Source organism: Electrona antarctica (genome assembly GCF_951216825.1).
Source record: "Electrona antarctica genome assembly, chromosome: 18".
Classification (NCBI taxonomy): Eukaryota; Metazoa; Chordata; class Actinopteri; order Myctophiformes; family Myctophidae; genus Electrona; species Electrona antarctica.
Genome location: NC_136799.1, coordinates 13,646,545 through 13,664,512, shown reverse-complemented (window position 1 = coordinate 13,664,512; position 17,968 = coordinate 13,646,545). Strand labels below are relative to the sequence as shown.

General features: G+C 43.0%; 1 protein-coding gene across 2 annotated transcripts; it reads left to right on the top strand.

The window, feature by feature from the left end:
• Window positions 1-10,183: 10,183 nt before the first annotated feature.
• Window positions 10,184-16,751, top strand: LOC306941654 (acireductone dioxygenase-like). 2 transcript variants are annotated; one of them, XM_079527238.1, is made up of 5 exons: window positions 10,184-10,400; window positions 11,513-11,632; window positions 14,067-14,246; window positions 15,368-15,498; window positions 15,633-16,751. In XM_079527238.1, the coding sequence occupies exons 1-4, from the start codon at window positions 10,188-10,190 to the stop codon at window positions 15,476-15,478; spliced, it is 624 nt and encodes a 207-aa protein (XP_079383364.1). In that variant the 5' UTR covers window positions 10,184-10,187; the 3' UTR covers window positions 15,479-15,498; window positions 15,633-16,751. The 2 variants fall into 2 exon arrangements, with proteins under 2 accessions (XP_079383364.1, XP_079383363.1); XM_079527237.1 differs by having other exon boundaries at window positions 15,368-16,751.
• Window positions 16,752-17,968: the final 1,217 nt, after the last annotated feature.

Genomic DNA, 17,968 nt, shown 5'->3' with positions numbered 1-17,968 from the left:
GGACCAGGGAGGAACAAGCAGTTTTACTTGTAACTGAATAGCGATACTAAAGGAAAATAAATCTCAGAATGTCATTATGCTCTCTTCCCCTGCTCTTACTCATCCTGTAAATACAATGTTAAAGGGATACTAGGTCAGTCTGTGTGTCCTCCCTCCTCTCTCTGACAGGAATCAAACAGGTAGCTGTCTTTGATGCTTTAATCGACTAGAGAGAGAGCACTAACAAACACTTTTATGGCACAAGCAATTTTAAGTTCAAAGGGATCAATTAAGAGTTCCATCCTCCCCTCACAAAACAAAGTCAACCTAAACAGTGGAAATGTCAACATAAACAGTGGAATAAAACCAGATTACAGCCAGAGGGATGTGTCTTTCTGCAAGGAAACACATCAGCACAATAATATAGTGGCTGATAGAGGGAAATGAGCCCTTTTCAAAATGTGTATATTATACACTATTATATACCTAGTGCACCTTTAAGAGCTAGGCTGCACAAATAATAATTTCACCCACTCTTTTACACTTGTAATCGTGCAATGTCAAGTTGATTTTTCTGTGCCATTATAACGATTATCATACTGTAGTATCTTACCTGGATGAATCCTGGGAAGAAGAAGGTGTGATAGACCACACGACAAGTAGACACACTCCAAGGAGACAAATCCCATCCATACTTCAGCTGCGTGCTCGGCTAGTCCACAACTAGTATTAGTCGCTCTCAGCGCAGACTTACAACCTGAGCAACTCACTCACCTCGCTATTAGTAGGAGTAGTACGCCTCAGTGACAAAATCCCACCTACTGTCCCATGCATGTCAAAGCCCAGGGGGGGCGTTGATTCACATGTTGGACACATCTCAGATCAACACACATGCACCTACTACACTGAAACACAGCCTCAGTCCAAATATTTCCCCTCACACACAGTACGCATGCGCGTTCTCATCCCATTGTACTGCTTTGTTATTGTCAATAGTAGAACTGACACAGACACTCTTTAAACCCCCCCCTAAAAGGGGATTCTCCCATCTCTCTTTTCAGAATCTTTTCAATTCCCCACTCCTGCCCAAAGCATGGGTGACATATAGCGGTGTCACCGTATCCCCCTACCCGGAGTGAAACATGTGACTCAAATATCACTGAGAAGAATGCATGCACACACCAGAAATCCTGAGTCTTGATTTAATTCTGAGAGTGTAAAGATGGACCCGCACGGGTCCTCCTTAGACTCTTAGAGTTGAATCAACACTCAGGATTTTGCTGTGTATTGTATTATATAAAGTATACATAATGTACCAAAAAAGGTCTGGTCACAGTTTGTTTCAGGACACTGGGAACAGTGCTTCTCAAAAAAAACCAACATATGTCTACGTCGTCCTCTGACGATATCAAGGACCTTCAAAATGATTTATAGAAGGGCGTCTGCTAAATGCCTAAATTGTAAATTGTAAATTGTAAGGTGCGGCACCCCCCAAATGCAATGGCATTTGGTGCCATAGGGGCCCCCATGCTAAATTATTTGGTGCCAGGGGCCCCCATGCTAAAGTATTTGGTGCCAGGAGCCACCATAAGAGAAGATATTAGGGGCCCTATTATGCATGTCTTAAGTACCAGGTCTTATTACTTAACTTAAGACCTGGAGGCGTGATCAATGCCATTTGGCTATTCTGAGTGGCCAAACAGCATTGACCACGCCTCCAGGTCTTAAGTTAAGTCATAAGACCTGGTACTTAAGACACGCATAATAGGGCCCTAGATGTTCAGCATCAGAACACCACAGGTAAACAGGCGTAAAAAACTGGGGGTGAAATTTGTTGTTTTGGTGTCAGATTAAATTAGGTGGAGAGTCCTATGATCTGAATAGTCATTCACATACCGCTCATTTTTTTGCTCTTTGACAATGATTACTTTCTATATAGCTGCATGGTGATTAGGGAATTAACCTATCAAAGCTGGCATCCCTATTTTGTGCATGTCATAGGCACACAAAAGTATAATAAAAATATAGTGCTTAAACGGTTCCTCATTTGCTGGGGACCCCCTGAGTACCCCTGGCGGTCGCCAGGCCCCACTTTGAGAACCAGTCGTGTGGAAAACAAGAGAGTGAGGCAGGTGTCATTGTGAACATGATGACTAACTAACAACTCACTCACATGTAGCTCTGAATAGGACTATTATTAGAGCAGGGCATGGGCTATTGTGGACATGTCATGAGCATGAGTCCACAGTGTCAGGTTTAGCTCATTAATTGTGCTACGTGTAATAATACATAGTATGACTTGGTTGGTACAGATGATACCAAGAAAACAGCTGCGTGTCAAATACACATTTTCTGCAGGGTTGTTATTTCAGAATGTTGACCAGTCACCAATATGTGTCTCATGTTTACTGAACAAAACAAATGTTAAATTAAAATGTTTTTAAGATGTTTTTGGGTCTTTTTCTGCCTTTATTGGATAGCGTACGCTAAGTATGGTGACAGGAAATGGGGAGAGATGGGGGGGGTTGACACGTGGCAAAGGTCGCCAGGATCGTGAGTCGAACCCGCGACTAGTAGTACAATGGTTCTCAAAGTGGGGTCCGGTGACCCCCAGGGGTCCTTGAGGGAGTTTCAGGGGGTCCCTAGCTAAATGATAGATATAGGAACCAAAAGGACCCTTATGGGTCTGTAACTCAGAGAGTGTACAATTGGAAACAAATGGGACAAATGGGACTCTTCTAATGGGTCCATTTGGTTCAATAATCAATAATCAACATTGATTATACAATATAAATTGGGGTTCCAGAGATAGAAATGCCATTAAATGGGGGCCCGTATACTAATGCATGTCAAACTGGCGGTCCTTGAAATAAAAATGGTTGAGAATCACTGCTAGAGCCATAAAATGCTTCTCTTATGGGGGTCCCTGGCATATATTTTTCAAATGGGGGTACGTGGGCTAATAAATGTCAATTTGGGGGTCCTTGACGTGAAACAGGTTGGGAACCACTGCTGTAGTAGGCAGTGTGTCTGCTTCTTTGCTGACGTTTATGGGGGTGTTCTCTGGGATTAGAGTCCTGTTTGACTCTGGCACATCCACTACTGGGATGTACACTTAAGAACTGTGACAGACAGTTACCCCTTTGACCTATATTCGCTGACATGGGGTCTATCCTTGGCCCCCTCTTTTTTCCCCTCCACCAAATATCGTTGCCGAAAATAGCAGATCTACAAGCTCACAACAACAGCGGTCGGCCTGGTTGCGTTGGAACACGTTGTGTGGCAGAGAAAAAATAATTCTTAGCCAGCTTGCAGCACTTTTTGGAGAGAAACAGCAAAACCTTAGAATTATTCCGAGTGCTGATTACAATCAGGTCGATCAAATTATCCCCTCTGGAAAGTGATACCAGACAATTACAAGTAATACTTGGCACAAAAAGAAACAATGTCTTGCCCCAGACAGGCTCCTCTTTCTTCAACATTGTTTATGCTGTGCACTGTGTGCAGTATCTTTACTGATATACCGATACAGTGATTTTTGAGTGGTGCTAGCCACTCCTATACGCAGCAATGTGTGTGTCTGTCTCAGTGTCTGTGTCTGTATGTATGTCTAAGCACGGAAATACAGTTCTTTCACCACCAAGTGTCACTGTTGCGCAGCCTAACACACAATTTAGACGAAGCAGTTGGTCAATTCTTCGTTCTTACTCTCACCTGCAGTATGGTCATGAAATGTGGGTCATGACCAAAACAACAAGATCTTGCATACAAGCAGCCAAAATGGGTTTTCTCAGATCGGTGGCTGGCATCTCCCTTAGGGACACGGTAAGAAGCTCAGTCACCCAGGAGACTCTGGGCAGAGCCACTGCTCCATTACATGCCAACGGCAGTGGTTCAGGGCTCAGGCATCTAATACAGATGACTGTTCCTGGGCACCTCCCCAGGGAGGATTTCCAGGCACACCCAGCAGGTTAAGAGCCCACGGGGCAGACCGAGGACCAGATGGAGGGATTTTATCTCCATGATTACCTGGGAACACCCTGGGATGCCCCAATTAGAGGGAAATCTGGGATTCTCCGCTGGAACCGTTACCTCCACGACCTGACGTCGGATAAGCAGGCGGAGATGCGTGCCAAGGAATCTATCCTTGGCCCCCTCTTTTTTCCCCTCCACCAAATATCGTTGCCGAAAATAGCAGATCTACAAGCTCACAACAACAGCGGTCGGCCTGGTTGCGTTGGAACACGTTGTGTGGTCTCCACATTTTGGCCTTCCTTTCAGCCAGTCATACATATTGTTGATTGACTGTATATAAGTAAGTATAACCCAGATACTCACGGTTGAAGGCTGACTGACTGAGGCCTTTCACTGGACCTCCTAGCCACTAAGATGACCCCAGGCCCACCACTTAAAGACCCCATGTTAGGGTGCCCAAATCTGAAGTTAGGTGGTCAAATGAACTGAAACTGAAGCAATTCAGTAAAGGTCAACGCTTCCTCATGGGGTCATTTTAGGGCCTATGACCTCCAGTAAAGGGTAAAATACTCTTCTTGGTTGTGGGAACAACATATCCAACGGTGAGGACCCCATGCCCAAAGATGTCCCCCTTGCAACTGTTTCAACTTTGGGTCAGCCTACATGTAAAAGTGCCCAAAGTTGAAGGGCAGAGCTTCAACTTCAGCTACCCAGTACCCAAAGTTGAAGCCCTTCAACTTTGGGCAGATCTACAAGCTCGTAGTGCGGCACCGAGTGCCACGCTACGAGCTTGTAGATCTGCTATTTTTCAGTGGGGTACATTTAATCACTGGTCCTGGGTCAATCCAAGGGCCTACCACTCCACTCTCTTGATATGTTGTTCCCCAACTCTTGGAGAGTATTTAGGCCTATTACCAGCCTCTAAAATGACCCAGGAGGAAGTGTTGACCTTTACTGAATTGCTTCAGTTTGAGTTAATTTGAGCACCTAAATTCAGATTTGGGCACCGTAGCATGTGGTTTTTAAGTGGTGGGCCTCGGGTCATCCTAGGGGCTAGAACAGGGGTGCCCACACATTTATGACGTGAGATCTACTTTCAAAATGACCAGCTCAACAAGATCTACCCACTGAAAAAATAAGTGTACCATTGCTGAAAATAGTTTAAATATATAATGTACCTGGGGGGGCTTTGGAATAGAGAGAAAATATGACAGGCAGTTTGCTGTCATATTTCCTCCCCGTATTTAACTTAAACGCCCAATGCATTCTCAATGGCAATAGCACAAACTTTGGCATGCTACTAGTCCTACATACTTACACCTAGAAACCCCATTCAAACCTATTTAGGTTCATCTTACGGTGGACATGTTTGCCTGAAAATAAATCTTTGAAATGTTTCATAGTTTTAGAAATATAGTGCTTTAAAATTTGAGAAATTTATAATGGGGCTCAATGGCAGCTCTATGGCACGTCAAACAATTACTTTCACCTAGAAACTCTATTCACACATTTTATAATTCAGCTTACTGTGGAGACACATGCTGGAACTCTTTACTTTGAAATGATTTGTAGTTTCTGAGTTATTTAACTTAAACGCCCAATGCATTCTCAATGGCAATAGCACAAACTTTGGCATGCTACTAGTCCTACATACTTACACGTATAGAAACCCTATTCAAACCTATTTAGGTTCATCTTACGGTGGACATGTTTGCCTGAAATGGAATCTTTGAAATGTTTCATAGTTTTAGAAATATAGTGCTTTCAAATTTGATACATTTATAATGGGGCTCAATGGCAGCTCTATGGCACGTAAAAAATCACTTTCACCTAGAAACTCCATTCACACATTTTATAATTCAGCTTACTGTGAAGACAAATGCTGGAACTTTTTACTTTGAAATGATTTGTAGTTTCTGAGTTATTTAACTTAAACGCCCAATGCATTCTCAATGGCAATAGCACAAACTTTGGCATGCTACTAGTCCTACAATGTAGGACTTTCCCTGGACCTTCTAGCCGCTAGAAGGTCCAGGGAAAGGCCTACATACTCTCCAAGAGTTGGGAAAGAACATATCAAGAGAGTGGAGTACATGGTAGGCCCTTGGATTGACCAGTGGATGCAATGTACCCCACTTTGAGGTGTCACGTCTTAGGCCTAGATTTAGGGTAGGATTGAACCAGTCGCACTGTAGCCATACAAAGGCCTAGGGTTCCCAGATTGTAAAATGTTGTTCCTCCATCTTGGGAGAGTATGTAGGCCTTTCACTGGACCTCCTAGCCACTAGGATGACCACAGGCCCACCACTTAAAGACCACATGTTAGGGTGCCCAAATCTGAAGTTAGGTGGTCAAATTACCTGAAACTGAAGCAATTCAGTAAAGGTCAACGCTTCCTGGGGTCATTTTAGGGCCTAGGACCTCCAGTAAAGGGTAAAATACTCTTCTCGGTTGTGGGAACAACATATCCAATGATGAGGACCCCAGGCCCAAAGATGTCCCCCTGGCAACTGTTTCAACTTTGGGTCAGCCTACATGTAAAAGTGCCCAAAGTTGAAAGAAGGTTGTCAAATGAACTGAAACTGAAGCAATGGTGTAATTATGACCAAATCTGAAGTTAGGTGGTCAAATTAACTGAAACTGAAGCAATTCAGTAAAGGTCAACGCTTCCTCATGGGGTCATTTTAGTGCCTAGGACCTCCAGTAAAGGGTAAAATACTCTTCTTGGTTGTGGGAACAACATATCCAACGATGAGGACCCCATGCCCAAAGATGTCCCCCTTGCAACTGTTTCAACTTTGGGTCAGCCTACATGTAAAAGTGCCCAAAGTTGAAGGGCATAGCTTCAACTTCAGCTACCCAGTACCCAAGGTTGAAGCCCTTCAACTTTGGGCAGATCTACAAGCTCGTAGTGCGGCACCGAGTGCCACGCTACGTGCTTGTAGATCTCCTATTTTTCAGTGGGGTACATTTAATCACTGGTCCTGGGTCAATCCAAGGGCCTACCACTCCACTCTCTTGGTATGTTGTTCCCCAACTCTTGGAGAGTATTTAGGCCTTTTACTGGAGGTCCCAGCCCCTAAAATGACCCCAGGAGGAAGTGTTGACCTTTACTGAATTGCTTCAGTTTGAGTTAATTTGAGCACCTAAATTCAGATTTGGGCACGGTAGCATGTGGTTTTTAAGTGGTGGGCCTCAGGTCATCCTAGGGGCTAGAACAGGGGTGCCCACACATTTATGACGTGAGATCTACTTTCAAAATGACCAGCTCAACAAGATCTACCCACTGAAAAAACAAGTGTACCATTGCTGAAAATAGTTTCAATATATAATGTACCTGGGGGGGGGGGGGCTTTGGAATAGGGAGAAAATATGACAGGCAGTTTGCTGTCAAAATATGTCCTCCCCGTATTTAACTGGGCGTTTACCCAATGCATTCTCAATGGCAATAGCACAAACTTTGGCATGCTACTAGTCATACATACTTACACTATAGAAACCCCATTCAAACCTATTTAGGTTCATCTTACGGTGGACGGTTTGCCTGAAAATAAATCTTTGAAATGTTTCATAGATTTAGAAATATAGTGCTTTCAAATTTGAGAAATGTATAATGGGGCTCAATGGCAGCTCTATGGCACGTCAAAAAATTACTTTCACCTAGAAACTCTATTCACACATGTTATAATTCAGCTTACTGTGGAGACACATGGTGGAACTTTTTACTTTGAAATGTTGTAGTTTCTGAGTTATTTAACCTAAACGCCCAATGCATTCTCAATGGCAATAGCACAAACTTTGGCATGCTACTAGTCCTACAATGTAGGACTTTCCCTGGACCTTCTAGCCGCTAGAAGGTCCAGGGAAAGGCCTACATACTCTCCAAGAGTTGGGAAAGAACATATCAAGAGAGTGGAGTGGTAGGCCCTTGGATTGACCAGTGGATGCAATGTGCCCCACTTTGAGGTGTCACATTTTAGGCCTAGATTTAGGGTAGGATTGAACCAGTCGCCCTGTAGCCATACAAAGGCCTAGGGTTCCCAGATTGTAAAATGTTGTTCCTCCATCTTGGGAGAGTATGCAGCATTCTTGAAGACTCATACTCATGATGATTCAAGACTCATGTTGTATTGTTAACAGCAAAATCATTCAAGAAAGCAATAAGAAAATCTACTTTGAGTACCAACGCATAAGTACTCAAACAGATCTACATGTGTAACGCCCTAGATTCAAACTCGGGCCTCCCGCGTGAAAGTCCACCATCTTAACCACTAGACCAACAGGATATCCCTCTGGACCAGGGGAGATATTAGACTTTTGAGACCATCAGGCAGAGGCTCTGAGCCACTCTGCTACACTCACCTCCCTTTTGACCTTCTCCCACAGGGAAACCCGATCCGGGTCACGGCACCAATGTAACGCCCAGGATTCGAACTCGGGCGTTTTATCCACATATATGCACATATATGAACCTGAATATGGCATTATATATATGCAGCATAGGCTATATTCTGCATTACTTGCCATATATTGGCATAATATGTTAATATATTTAAAATAAAACCATAGCACCACCATTAGACTTTTCATGTTGCGCACCCCCTAGAAGGCGCTCACGCACCACAAGGGGTGCACACACCCCCTAGAAGGCGCTCACGCACCACAAGGGGTGCACGCACTATACTTTCCCCATGTCCATATAGGTCCAAAGTTCACGTGTACAACTTTTCGTGCATTTTGATCAAAGATCCTGGGAGGAGATGCATTTTAATTGATTTTCATATAATTCAAAATGGCGGGTGATCTAGATGTCAGAGGTCAAAAGTAAGAGCACGATGCTTGTTCGGCATGAGGAGACGCATATGTGTATCAAAGTTTCATTGCCGACGGTCAAACGGTTCATGAGCTACGCGTGGTCAAAGTTTGCATTTTCAAATTGAGTGCTATAGCGCCACCCTTTGGCCAATGGTTGTGGGCTTCACATCCTCACCGTTTGGCATGGCCCTCTACCATATCTCCAAATTTCGCGAAAACAGACTGCACGGTTCAGCCAGAACTGCTATTTTTGGCGGAAGAAGAAAAAAAGAGACAAAAGCAATAAAGGACCAAGTCCTTTCAGGACTGCTTGGTCCTTTAACAATGTGTTGTTTTCACTGCAGTCTCTGTCCCACAGGAATGTAAACAGGAGGACAGAGCTGCTGGTTCCAAACCAGTGTTTAAACTGGTCTGAAGCTAGAGTGTAGTGATTGCATGTAGGCCTATAGCTCTAATGCAATGAAACACATTAGAGCTATATGGACCAGAGCTAGTAGGCCTAGTGGCCTACCAACCTGCGCTGTGTAGTTTGATGACTGGTTGTAAAAGCAGCTCCAGTGTTCTGTTATTCTGCTCAGTGTGTTGCTTCAAGCAACTATATAGACATCTTGGTCCTCATATTCTCTGAAAATTCTTTCAACTTCACAACAAATCTCCTCAGCTAAAATAAATAACTTCACTGTTTGCAGTAAAGTCACATTAGAAGACTTAATGATATTTTTTTTTTTTTAAAGCGGAGGGAATTAAATATACTACTGTACAAGCTGTGTGACCACGTTGGTTTCTGTCTCAATCGCCTCAATGATGGTGATTAGATGTTTACTGCCACCTGCTGGTGAAGATCTGCACATACGTGGATCAGGCTCTGACCCAAGGGGCCAGTGAGGCTATTCAACGTTGAAGGTCTGGGTCCTAGCATAGAGTATATATATAATAGAGACTGAACTGGCGCGAAGCTCCGCCCCCCCAGCTATTCATGTCAGTGGAAGTTGCTCAGTGGCGTTTTGAAGCACCCGGAAGACTGCCGGAAGTCCCTCCCAGGACCTCAACTTTGAGGTCCTGAGTGACGTAGGGCAACCGAGCGCTCAACGTTAAAGCCCAGCTGCACGGGGTTTCCCGGTCATGAATCCACGGGTCCGCCTGTAGTCCCTCCTCCTACCACTAGGACCCAGAGCTTCAACGTTGGAAAGTCTGCCTGCCCCCTTGGGTCCTAGTGGTAGGAGGAGGGACTTCCGGCAGTCTTCCGGGTGCTTCAAAACGCCACTGAGCATAGCCTCGGTCCCAGGCTCACTTAACTGCGAAAAAGAAGCACTGAGCAACTTCCACTGACATGAATAGCGGAGGGGGCGGAGCTTCGCGACAGATCAGTCTCTATCCTTTTATATACTCTATGCTATGACCACAGCATCCGAAGTCACATGGCCATGTTGTTGCCGGAAGTGCCAGCGTTAGCTCTGTGTGTTGTTTTGTTGAGTGTGGTGTGGTTGAACAGTTTAAAGAGCATGTCGTCAACCATAGAGGCCTGGTACATGGACAGTTCTGATGAAGATCAGAGAGCTCCACATAAACTCAGCCCAAACCAGCCCGTCTCTCTGGACCAACTAAAACAGCTCGGCGTTTCACACTGGAAGGTATGCTGCCCTGGCGTTAGCATCGTTAGCTTATTAGCTTCAGAAAGAAAGTTTACAAGCAATCTCTGCAGGACTGCAGCCATGCAATGAGTAAATGTGAGAAGAATCTCAAGATGACCAATGAATCTTCTTTTGTGTGTGCAAGTGACTGCAGACCGTTGAATTGAATCTACTTCCTTCGCCGCCTAAGATCCTTCGGTGCTAGTAGACGGATTTTTCTTTTGTTCTTCACTTATGTTATTATGAGTGTTCTTCAACTACTGTAGTACCACCTGCTATGGATGTTTGTCAGTCTGCAGCTCTAAAGTCACAACTGCTGCAACAACTGAACATTTGTTCAAAGATTGTTGGACAACCACTTCAGAAACGTTATACGTCCACGTAAGCTCCGTTTGGAACCTCTATCTATATACTGTACATCTACGTATAACAGCATCCTAAGGTTAGCTAGGATTATCCCCTCAAACACTAGCTATGGACCAGAGCTACTCAAACACTATATGTGTTGTATGGAGAATATAGGTTGGTACCTTCAGGAAGGAGATAATGGTGTCCCAGCATACAATACGGTCAGACTAAAGAGCATCATGAAAACCACCTAGTTTGACATGTGATATGCTACTTAAAGTATAATGAAATTTGGATTCGTTTTGCCTTATATTGGTTGATAATGGTACCCCAACTTTCAGCAGCTGTCACAAAGTTTCCCAAGGGAGTTGGGTTGGAACAAATGTTTCTGTGATAGTAGAGGCCTTTATGAACACATCTGTGAAGAAAGCTAGTGGTAAGCATTCTTTTTTGCAGATTAAGCTAACTTTACCTAACTAAGATCCTTTGTCCACCAGTCGATTTTGAGGCTTATTATTAATCAGGAGTTGTTGTAGCCATGGGGTAATCTAAGCGGTGGACATTGCTCTTGTCTCCATGTATGTAATATTGTTTTATTTTCTTGTGCTATGTCAAATGTGTGTTCTGCATACATGGCTGCTGGGTCGCAAGACGCATTTCAGTGTGAACTGACAAAGTACTATATCATATCGTTTAATTTACATTTGTTTAGTAGCTATTTGTTTTACTGTTGATCAAAGCTGCTGTGGTGTTTTTTTCCCCAGCTGAATGCAGATATCTATGATGCAGACCCAGAGTTGGAGGAACTCCGCAAAGACCAAGGCTACTCCTATACGGATATCATCAGCGTTCATAAAGACACCTTACCGAACTACGAGGAAAAGGTAACTACAGTATATAGAGAGGCAAAGGTGTCTTTAGCCCATTCAGGCCTGACGTCGAAAAAAAATGTTTTCTAAATCATGACAATTTAGGAAAGATTTGAGGCACACTCTGTGCCGCGCTATGAGCTTGTAGATCTGCTATTTTTCAATAGCTAAATTATAACAATGTATGTAACCACCAAAAGGGGTTCCCACTCAAAATGGGTTAAAGGTATATTCAGTGATTTGACTTAATTCAAATATCACTTCTTTTTTTCTTTTTCTGGATAATCCTCCCTACTATAGAGTGTGCTGACCATATAAGGAGTTCCTCCCTGTCCCCAGTGAGCCCCTGGGGTAAAAAAAACCATAGTTTCAGTTTTGGTGGCGGGTGGCAAAACCTTCATCCAATCAGGATGAGAGGGGCCTTCCTCCAATCATGATCGAGTGGGGGCAGGCCTTGGTGCACATGCTGTTGGCCTGTTGCACTTCCCCCCCACTGTAGAGTGTGCATGTGCACATTTTGTTACCGGGGCGGACTGGGTGGTTTTCCAAATCACCCAAATCACTGAATGCTCCTTTAAACAAGTAGTGGAGCTTAATCTGCCTCATTCCAGGAGACTACCATTTGATTAATTGAGTATAAGGACCCCAATGGAAACAAGCCATAGTGCTTTGGGTGTTTAATCCCATTAGCAGACCCTGTATTGACCTGTACTTTCCTGTGCGTGTCTATGCAAACTGTTAATCAATCAATCAATCAATCAATCACACCTGCCTGGAAACAAGTGAAACTGCAGTATGGCAGCAACTATCAAACTAATCAATAATCACAATTATTATCTAGACTAGAGATGAACTCACCACACTGAAATGTTCATCCCTTGTTTTCAGAAAGCTTATCCATGTCACACACAACCACTGACATGGATGACACGATGCACATTTACCATTCCCATTTAACATGAACACAGACACAGACCTGGCCCCCCCAGCTTGATGATGCTGAATCCATTCCAAGCATGAGTTTTGCACGGAAATACTCCTTGGGCACATTTGGGCAAGTGGCCATAGCCAGGTCAGCCCAAATGTGCTGAATTTGTGATGACGGCTATGGGAATTTTTAGGCAAAGGAGTGTTTTTTGTGCAAAACTAATGCTTGCAATGGATTCAGAATCTTGAAAACCCCCTAGTTCGACATGTCACACACAACCGGAGCGGTGGCCGAACGGTCTTGATACCGAAAGGTCGCCAGTTCGTATCCCCGGACCGGCATGTTAAAATTACCACCGCTGAAGTGCCCTTGAGCAAGGCATTGAACCTCAACCATGAAATGTTCTATGAGCAGGGTCTGGCTGTAAACAAGTATCGAGCTTAGTCCATTCACCCTGGGTAAACAAAGAACTTTGCTTTGCTTAACCACTGCCATGGCAGGCTGGATGGCACAATGCACATTTACCATTCCCATTTAACCCATTGATGCCTGAGGCCGAATCTGGGAACGCCTTCTAGGGCCTGACCTAAGGTTTCTAAAAACCTTCAAATTCTGATTAATTATTTTTTAAATAGTTATGTTGCTACATGTATAGCAATAGCTGATGAGACGCAGAGAGCGCGCCGGCATCAAGGGTAGAACAATGTATACGTTGCATCAGGCATCAATGGGTTAACATGAACACAGACACAACCCTGGCCCCCCAGCTTCACAAAGGAGTATACAGTACTGTGACCACACACAATAATCATATTGAACTGGGGACCCCCCCACCCTGACAAGCACTTGGAATGTTAGCCTCAACTGTTACTTGCAACTCTAGATTTAATTTTAATGTTTTAATGTTGAATCTAGAGTTGCAACACCAACCATTGACAGCCCATACATCAAAACAGAAAAGTCCTATCTGATTGTATTAAACAACGTTAAACTCACCAACATAGCTGCTGTACGGAAATATTTAATTATCTATCTGCAAAGTATTTGTTTCATAAAAATCCAGCGTAGATATGTTATGAGCTACTTTCTGACAATAAAGTCTGTGCAGGTGATACTTTTTTTTAAAGTGTTCTACTTTGGAAGCGCTCATTGGAAATCACTTGCCAATCCTGCATACCTCCTGCACATAATGCAGGAGGCAGCAGGATGTTATGTCATTGAAAACGAGTGCTTCCAAACTCCCCACACTTTGAAAGGTGAAATAATCACCTGCATGGAAATCATGTGTACACAAAAAAAACAATACTGATGACAGTGCTGTGAAAAAACAAAAAAAAGTCTATGAAGCTATCCATGAAATTTATGAAAAAGTTTACTTCATCTCTCTCAGCTAAAGGGGTCCTTGGGCAGAAAGATGTTGAAGACCCCTGCCCTAAACGCTTGCGCACGCCGACGCCATTGACTCGCTGGCTAATTTCTTCCCTGTATATGTATATCTATGTCTCGTCTCTCTCTCCCTAGCTGAAGATGTTCTTTGAGGAGCACCTCCACCTGGACGATGAGATCCGCTACGTCCTGGACGGCCACGCATACTTTGACGTCAGGGACAAAGACGAGCGCTGGATCAGGATCTCCATGAGAAAAGGAGACCTCATCACCCTGCCTGCAGGCATCTACCACCGCTTCACCCTCACCGACACTGTGAGTCTGTGGCTGTGGATTAGCTCAGTGATTCTCAAGCATCTACAGTTGGATAGCGTTGCCGTCTGGCAGAAAATAAACCTCTCCATTTTCTAACCTTTTTGTGTTCTTTCGTACATTAACGCCCTACTTGATCACATTACCGAGTCACACAAAGTATCAAAAGTAGCAGATCCACAAGCTCTCTAAAGCTTTGAGCTTGTGGATCTGCTACTTTTGAATATGCAATTATGCATCCTGAAAAGTAACGGGTTTGGACATATGAGGTTTACACCCGAGAGAGACAATAATATATGTATTAGGCCACAGACCCCCATTTAATGAAATGTTTCATCTCTGGGACCCTAATCTAAGCTGTAACATCCTCAGGGTTATTATAACTCTGATAGTGTGCAAATAGAACCAAATTGACCTGTTTGTTCCACTTATACGTTCTTGGGAGTTACAGACCCACACAAGGGTCCAGTTGGTTCCAAACTAAGTCATTTAGCTGGACGACCTGTCATTAACCCCCTGGAGTCCCCTCAAGGACATATTGAGATTTAGGATCTTGTCTTTAAATCACTCATTTTTGAGCCCTTAAATCCTCCATTGTTGCTGTGATTACTGTTACTATCAAGTAACGCGTGATTTATACTTGGAAGTGTCCTGTGCAAGTTCTTATTTGTACGGTGTCCTGTACCAAAAATAACCGATCTACAAGCTTGTGATCGGTTCTTTTTCTACAAGTTTGTGAGCTTGTAGCCTGCCCTGGGGTCCACCTATGCTTTCTATGGCATAGGCAGCTCCCGGCTAGACGCAGCTGCGCGACATGAGACTAATTAATTAGAGCGACAGAGAGGAGTGTGTGTGTGCGCGTGTGCGTCAATTTAACAAAGGTGCAGACGATCAGAAATCAGCAGAGAATGATCGACGTTTGCGCTACTCTATGCCGAATTGAAGTGGACTCGGTCCCAGACTTTTTTTTCTCTCCCTGGAAATAAAAACGTCTGGGTTTCCGAGGCTAGTGAGCTTGTAGATCGGTCAATTTTCGACACAGGACACCGTCGCACAACTATGTATATTAAATCAGGCTTAATAGCTACATTCACAATGATTTGACTCTTGCAATCTTTCCACAGAACTACACTAAAGCCATGAGACTGTTTGTGGGGGAGCCCGTGTGGAAGGCTCACAACCGACCAGCTGACGACTTTGAGATCCGTCAGAAGTATGTTGCTTCATTACAGTGACTGAAGAAGAGAAGCATAATGTCTTAAAATGGTAAATGGTGCATTTATATAGCGCCTTTATCCAAGGCGCTTTACATAGATTGTGCATTACATTCACCCATTCACACACACATTCATACACTGATGGCAGCGGAAACCATGCAAGGCACCAAAGTGCATCATGAAAGTGCCTGGAAAAGAAGTGCAGAGAGAGAATGACATAAGACTTCATAGTACATAGTTAGTTTGGCCAGGTGCCAGTATGTACAGTGAAGTATAAAAGTCTGATTTGGATTGGAGTATTTGGATAAGACCAGGGACCATATAGAGGGTATGTGCGTGTCATCATCATACCCGGGAATGTTATGCGGGAACGCCGCCCTACTTTCTGGCCTTGATAGCCCATACATCCAAACGTCCTATTTGATTGCATTAAATGACTTTAAACATCATTAAGTTAACTTTGTCACTCGATCTGCCATTCACTTTATGCATGCGCATACCCTCTATTGTACGAAGGTTTTGTGTGCATAAAAACAAACCCTACCGGTCCATTTGGTTCATATGGCTGCTGAGCATGGAGCCCATTGGACTTGTATATTTGATGGCGAAAGGGCCTTTCTGTGTGGAGCTTGCATGTTCTCCCCGTGTCCCCTATAGGGTAGGTACCCTCACAAAAACATGCAGTAATCCTGGTAGTACTGCCTGAATAAACTAATTGATTATAAGAAATTATAGATTTTGTTTTTTATAAAAATTGATTTTCGAAACGAGCTAAAATATAGCCAATCTACAAGTTCACACTTCACAACATGCTGCATCGTGACATTTGATTTTGTAGGTTGACTATTTTAACATGTTTTTGGTGTGACACTTGTGGTCAGTGGTTGATCACACTAATTTAGTTGATTATAAGAAAATTGATGAATGAATTGATGAAGTAATCAATAGAATTGTTGCAGCTCTACAATGATGTAATCATGTATTGCAGCGTGACTTATATTTAGGTTGACACTACGATTTTAGGTAAAGCGGTTCATGGTGTGGTATATAATGTATATAAGGACCATGTAAAAATCATTATCAGGATAGACTAGTAAGGGCTTTTCTTTTACATAGCCTTCTTGTAGATAGCCTACTGTGCCTTGGCTTTATTTCTATTTAGGCACCGTCACTTTAAAATGACTTGACTCTAAACATAGACATGCGATTACACAGCTATCATACTAGGTAATTTGAGTTACTGTACATTGATATAATGAAACGTGTTGATAAGTACAGCATCTCTTGTAGACTGATGACTTCACATGGAAATAAAACCGTTGCTATGACTTTCAGCCTGTCTTTTTATTATCATCAGAATTTCTTGACATAAAAGTTGATTCTTATGGAGGATAAAACAATTGTTTGTTTCATATCCAGAACACACAATGAGATTAAATGAATTCTGATCAATGCAAACATGTAAACAGTGATACTTAAGATAAATCAATAAAACAAATTGCCAGACAAATATATATATATATATATATATATATATATATATATATATATATATGTTAGATAAATTCTGACATGTTGTTTACACGTCATGTCAAGTTGGCCATTCCATCATATTCTGTTGCTCAACACATATAGAACTTTGGCCCAGACCGTGTTCCATATAGGTCATATTTTGGTCACCTTACCCTTATATCATCATTTTACTCTTAGCCTACTGCCTGTTTACTCCGGGTTGTTCTCCTTATCCTATTTATGTCATGTCACCATCCACATGCCTAATCATCTCAGCCCTATATTATCCTTTATATTATTTTGTCATATTTATATTATGGATTTCCTGACGCCACATTCAGATTTAATATCTTACTGCCTGTTTACTCCTTATTCGGTCTCCATACTGTCTGTCCCCAGGCAAGTTAACTCGCATACTGAGAGGCCTATTTTGATTTGAGACATGTATTTGACCTTGATGCCTAGTGAGAAAGTAGATAGGAGTATTTCTCTCTGTCGAAAGAGTTCACAGCTAGCAGGGAAAGAATGTTATCTTCAGGTTGCCATAACAACGCCAGCCTCTGTGCTTTCCCGGTCTATGGCCCTCAATGACGGAACCAAGGAAGATGTCGCGATACCAGTCTCATCATCCATGTGCTGGTCCAATGAGCGCTCGACAACCAGCGCCACCGTGGGATATTGCGGAAATGAACTATCTATTCAGCCAATGAACGTTTATCAACAACTGACGTCAGATGCAGTATAAGCCAGGAACATACTGTGAAGAGGAGTTCAGGTTCAGTTCGGATCCATATTGGAACAATTGAATACTCTAAATTATAGTGATGTATTGTACTATTATTATTATTATCTGAACCATGTAGCACATTCTCTATGTAAATTGACTTTATTACCTACTAAAAATTACAGTTAAAACCTTAAACTTCCTCTCAGAACTTTATTTCGTCTGTCTCCTATTCGTTTTTAAGGTATCTTTCTATTTTTTTATGGTTTTTT

What these genes read in the sequence shown, in the direction of transcription:
- LOC306941654 (XM_079527238.1), top strand. Translation starts at nt 10,188, where the DNA reads ATGGCCATGTTGTTGCCGGAAGTGCCAGCGTTAGCTCTGTGTGTTGTT. An exon ending in TACCGAACTACGAGGAAAAG is followed by an intron (nt 11,633 to 14,066) that starts GTAACTACAGTA and finishes CTCTCTCCCTAG; the next exon opens with CTGAAGATGTTCTTTGAGGA. An exon ending in GCTTCACCCTCACCGACACT is followed by an intron (nt 14,247 to 15,367) that starts GTGAGTCTGTGG and finishes ATCTTTCCACAG; the next exon opens with AACTACACTAAAGCCATGAG.